General features: G+C 27.9%; 1 protein-coding gene across 2 annotated transcripts; it reads left to right on the top strand.

The window, feature by feature from the left end:
* Positions 1-276: 276 nt before the first annotated feature.
* LOC108757358 (retinol dehydrogenase 12) lies at positions 277-5,242 on the top strand. Of its 2 annotated transcripts, none has more exons than XM_018508457.1 (6): positions 277-514; positions 1,325-1,406; positions 1,558-1,862; positions 1,969-2,088; positions 2,269-2,482; positions 4,948-5,242. In XM_018508457.1, the coding sequence occupies exons 1-6, from the start codon at positions 397-399 to the stop codon at positions 5,093-5,095; spliced, it is 987 nt and encodes a 328-aa protein (XP_018363959.1). In that variant the 5' UTR covers positions 277-396; the 3' UTR covers positions 5,096-5,242. The 2 variants fall into 2 exon arrangements, with proteins under 2 accessions (XP_018363959.1, XP_018363958.1); XM_018508456.1 differs by having other exon boundaries at positions 2,266-2,482.
* The last annotated feature ends 735 nt before the right edge of the window (positions 5,243-5,977 follow it).

Here is a 5,977-nt window from a genome sequence, read left to right as displayed (position 1 = left end):
GAGTGCCACTTTATTGTTCTACTGTGAAAACCGGTTCACATATATTCAGTGTGAAAATCGCGAGTGTTTGCTGTAGCGCGCGATATTTATTTACCGCCTTTCATTTTCCCCTACTTTTCTTCACTCCCTACTTTATAGTAATTATATTAATAACCATTTAATATCATAGCTATACATGATTTGTCCGTGAGCCAAATAGAAATGGAATAAAATTTTCAAACTGCATTTCTAAAGTAGACAGTCCGTAAGAATATGAATATACGAACGCGTGACTAGTCAATGAACGTTATCAAGCAATAAAATCCATCGAGAATTCAGTGAAATTGATAGTGAATTAATTCCAATAAAAATAACCAATAGTATATTAATTAATTGTGGATCGAAAAGGACTATAAAATGTGGTTTTTCAATAAAACATGTACAAGCAAAACACGTCTTGATGGTAAAACTGTTGTGATAACCGGAGCGAGTAGTGGTATCGGCAAAGAGACTGCTAGAGATTTATACGCGAGAGGTAATTTCACTGAAATGATAATTTAAGTTATATACTTAAACTTAGAAATTTAAATAGATATTTTATATAAATGAAATATAAATTTGTTATTGATTAAAAGATAGTGATTGTGCATTTAAGTATAATATAAATACAAATATGATTTGATTAATGACAAGCGTGAAGATATCGGATATCATCATCAATATTTCAAGTAATATCTCAAATAGTGTCTCAAGATGCTAATACGGATCTGTGGTTCTTATTGTTTTATGATATTTTAGGATCGTACTTAAAATGATTTTAAATATAAGAACCTTTGTGCATTTAAGTATAATATAAATACAAATATGATTTGATTAATGACAAGCGTGAAGATATCGAATATCATCATCAATATTTCAAGTAGTATCTCAAATAGTGTCTCAAGATGCTAATACGGATCTGTGGTTCTTATTGTTTTGTGATATTTTAGGATCGTACTTAAAATGATTTTAAATATAAGAACGCACTATGAATACCGGTAAAAGATTTTTTGGGTCACTCAGTTACACTCTCAGTTGTTAATGGTGGTGAAATAAAGTTTTAGGCAAATGATAATGTAATAAAGTCACCCACAAGATGATAAAGAATAATCGAAAAAAATGGCAATTATTAAATAAAAATACGTTTGGAAAAGTATATCACACACACACACACACACACACACACACACACACACACACAAAATAATTAATATTTTATTTTATTCTTAAAATCTCTATAAACTTTTCGAACAATCCAATAAAATGCATTTTAAAATACATTTGTATAAATAATGTGTGCATTTAGGTGCTAGAGTAATTCTGGCTTGTAGAAATATGGAAAAGACAAATAAAGCAGTTGAAGATATAAAAAGTAATCCACCTTCAAGGTAAATAGATAAACTGGTAACAAGAATTAATTAAATTCATTACTATATCCTTTAATTTTCTCTTTTTCTCTTTATGAAATATATATTTCAATTAAATGTTTGTATGTTGAAAAAATGATGATGTGGTTTTTAACTTTATGGCTATTTTTAGATTCAACAAAAGTGAATACAAAAATAACGCTGGTGAGCTTGCGATTTACTTTCTGGATCTACGTAGCTTGAAAAGCGTGAGAGATTGCGCTAAAAGTTTGTTGACAAACGAAGCAGCTATTCACATACTTATAAATAATGCCGGTGTGGCTGCATATCCAAATGAGAAAACGGAGGATGGAAATCAGACGACACTACAAGTCAACCACCTTGGTCATTTTCTTTTGACACTTCTACTGTTGCCAAAAATGCAGAAGTCTTCTCCCAATTGCAGAATAATTAATGTCTCATCAATTGTACATATTTGTATGTAAAAACGATATATTGTTGTAGTTTAAAAATGAAAAATAAGTGTTTATTATATTTAGTATTTTCGTTTAAAGTACAATTATAACAAAAAATCTTATTGTAGTTGCTGATATAGACTTCGACAATATTAATTTAGAGAGATCTTATGCACCATTTAAAAGTTATGCACAAACCAAATTAGCGAACATTCTATTTACCAAGGAACTCGCTCGTCGATTGAAAAGTATACCAAAAAAGGAAACATTCTTACATTTTAATTGGAAATTATGTTTATTTTATCTACTTCTTTAATCTACTTTTTTTATCTACTTAAAAATTGCTAGTTAATTATTAATGATTTGTTATGTAATGAAAAAATATGCATAGAAGATAGATTCTTACATAAGATTTCTGTTTGTAGCAGCAAACATTCATGGAATAAACGTGTATTCTTTACATCCTGGTATTATACCAACTGAGATATCACGGTATGGCAATAGTACAATATTTGCAGGTGCAACTTTTTGTTACACTTTATTTGCGCAATTGCTTTATAAAAATGCCATGCAAGGAGCGCAAACAACAATATATTGTTGCATAGATGAAGAGATAGCCAATGAGACTGGACTTTATTACTCGTAAGAATATATTATACTAAAATAAATAATTTTGTAGTTTTTTAAGAATAAATCGTATATAAATAAATTATCTATATGAGACTCCGCGATTATTAATATAATATTTAATTAATATATTATTTATAAAGTGATAAAATATAATTTACGAATATTTAATTGAAATGAAATGAGTTAAAGAACGTTTTTGGACATTTTCAACATTTTTTGGTAGAACAAATAAGTACTTTAATTTACTGAGAGAAAAAAAATTGTTGTGGCAACTATAAAGTACAACTCTAAAATTTAAATACTTGCAACTAGTTTTAAAAAGTAAAAAGAACTAAAGTAGTACTGAATATTATAAAAATATAGTATAGTACTATAAAAATATAGTGTTCAGTACTACTTTAGTTCTTATCACTTTGTAAAACTAGTTGCAAATATTTAAATTATTAGAGTTGTTAATTTAGTAGTTGTTAAAAATTTAAACAAATTCTACAGCATCTGAAAGTACAAGTACAACTTAAAATCTTTCAAATGAGTTTTTATTTGTGTGTAGTACTTATTTTCATCAAGTTATAGCTCTTTGAATTGTTGACATTCTGTATAATTACGTAGTTCAACAAAAAATAACTTTTTTTCTTTTCGAAGTGTCATATCTCGAAAATTTTTTTGCGATGAATACATCATCAGAATTTGCGTAACACATCAAGATTTTTAATAAATTAGAATAAATAAAAACCATCCCAATTTACTAAAAATCCTAATATACTATGCAAATTCTTACGACGGCGCACAATGGGCCAGCAAACCCGAAAACTGGCCAAAAGTCGAGTTTAAAATTTACTGTAAACAATATTTCATGTGTCATAAGAATATCTCAGAGAACATATAAATGAACTGTATAATGAGGTTTTGGTAACAGATTTCGAGGAATAACCGCTTGATTACAAAATACAGGTGATAATTTCAGACCTATCTTTAAAATAAAAAACATTAAAACTATGAATATAAACTTTATAAATTAAATGTTTAAAAATCGTATTTGCTTTAAAAGTGGACAAATAATAATGCTATACATTCATTTACTCTAAATATTAGCATTACTATTTGTGGCAGAGCTATTTACGCGAATATTTCTGATTTAAATAGATTATGACACATATGGTATTCATCGTGCCGACCTGTGCGGCCTCGGAATTAATTTTTTTTATCATGTTTTGTTTGTATGAATATGGTTGACGAGAACAAGTTACTTTTGCTCGTTGCTAAAGATATGTATTTATTTTCCCACTACTACACAGTAGGCCAAGAGACTCGAATAAGTGACCAAAAATCCATTTATTTCAGAATTTTGATAAAATTATGAAAAATGATGGTCATGTACGGTTCTTCGGATCGCTGATTTCGAATCTGATGTCAGAATTGCACAATTCAAAATGGCGGATACAAAATAGCGAACAATTTTCTATAATAATTGTCTAATTTTTATGAAATTCAGTAGTATGTATCGATTTTTTAATTTTTTTATTTTAAAATTGGAATGTAGTCAAACATTTTTAAAAATTGATTAATTAATTATTATTCAAACATGATTACAAATCATCATACTGCTCTTCATTAGTCAAATGACCGTATCACGTAAACTTTCGTAAAAATTTGTAAGGCCGCTTGAGTCATCTTCTTTCTCGGTCTCGTTTGATTGAGAAAAAGAAAAAATGTTCTCGTTTCGCAACAATAGAAGATATATTTAATAGAACTATGGATACTTCTGACCCCATTATATTTATACTTAACCTTAATTCGCGAATTTAGAAAAGGCAGTACAAAGCTATCCCCAAAGAAGTTATTCACTTGCTTGACATTCCTAAGTTTGACTAGTCAATGGATTTTCTTTCTGAATGAAATGAAACCGAGAAAGAAGATGACTCAAGCGACCTTACAAATTTTTACGAAAGTTTACATGATATGGAGATGACTAATGAAGAGCAGTGTGATGAAGGAGATTTGTAATTACGCTTGAATACTAATTAACCATTTAAAAAAAATGTTAAAAATATAAAAATGATAAAATTCAAAAAAAATTCAAAAATAAATAATTTTGGATCCGCCATTTTGAATTATGAAATTTTGACATCAGATTCGGAATTAGCGATCCAAAAAACCGTTATTTAATTTCATAAAAATTAGACGATTATTATAAAAAATCGGCTGTCATTTTGGATCTGCCATTTTGAATTTCTAAATTCTGAGTTTGAATTCGAAATCAGTGACCCCAAAAACCCTTAGATACCGAGTTTTATGCCAATCCATCAACATTTTGAATTTTAGTCAAGATTTCGGGTCGTCTGGCCCACTGTGCGGCACCATGTTCAGCGCGAAAAATTTTTGAGATATAAATTATGATATTTCGAAAAAAAATTTTTTTTGATGTATAATGTAAATACAATTATATTTAATTTCGTATTATCTTTGTTTATATTTAGAAATTGCGGTGTTACTACTCCATATCGAAAGGCAAATGAACATCAATACCCCGAAAAATTATGGAATGTATCCTGTCGACTTTTACATCTGGAACCCGAAGAAGATTTTATCACATTTTTAGAAACTGTTTCACGTCAAATGCCTTAAAAAATGTCTTTATTCGTGAACGAATTTGGAATAAAATCTTTTTTATTTTAATTTTTAACAGATTAAGAGCTAATGTTTTTTCGGATAAATTGTATGATAATTCACGTAATGGATAAAAGAAAGATAGAAAGTACAAAAGAGAGAGAAAGCGCGCGAGTAAGTTATTTATATGTATAATGATCTTATTATATAAGAATTTTATTTACAACGCTGGATCTATGTTCTTGAATTTTACATGTAATTAATAACGACTTATATTGTTGAAAAAATTTCTTTGTAATAGTTTTAACATAGTCTTCTTAAGATGGTAACTTAAACGCTTGTTGGATGTATCAAAATAAAACTAGATTATCTAATGATAGATTATATCGAGTTTGTGGTATGAACATGAACGTTATGAACGAAACATTAAGTGAAGAGTTGAAGATTAAATGCGAAAAATATTATTCTATTTATTATGATACAGAATGGTATATAAGAATGGTGTTACATGTAAAACAAAATATGTGCAAAATTAAATTTTTGTGTACTAATTTAGATGAATTCAAATGGCCAAAAAAAGATGATATTCAAGAAGTTGATAAAAGATTTGTAATACATGGACCGATAATTTTAAATGGTACAAATCCGTTCACAATTGATAAAAAAGTACGTACAGAAATTTAAAAAAAATTCAAAAAGTTAAAAAAATATTAATTATTATTTTATATTATTATTCATTACGTTTCTATAAAGAATTTATATTTTTATTTTAATATAATCCCATAGCTTTAAGGTCGGTAAACTCGGGTATATTATGGCCATACGGATAAGATGGCCATAGGTTGTAATTTCTCTAATAATTTTTATAAGTAGAGCATTTTTGTAGTTATTCTGAAGCTT

The sequence above is a fragment of the Trachymyrmex cornetzi genome, unplaced genomic scaffold, assembly GCF_001594075.2.
Source record: "Trachymyrmex cornetzi isolate Tcor2-1 unplaced genomic scaffold, Tcor1.1 scaffold2613, whole genome shotgun sequence".
In the NCBI taxonomy this organism is placed as follows: domain Eukaryota; kingdom Metazoa; phylum Arthropoda; class Insecta; order Hymenoptera; family Formicidae; genus Trachymyrmex; species Trachymyrmex cornetzi.
The sequence above is the reverse complement of the archived record's forward strand: the minus strand, read 5'-3'. Positions and strand labels throughout refer to the sequence as shown.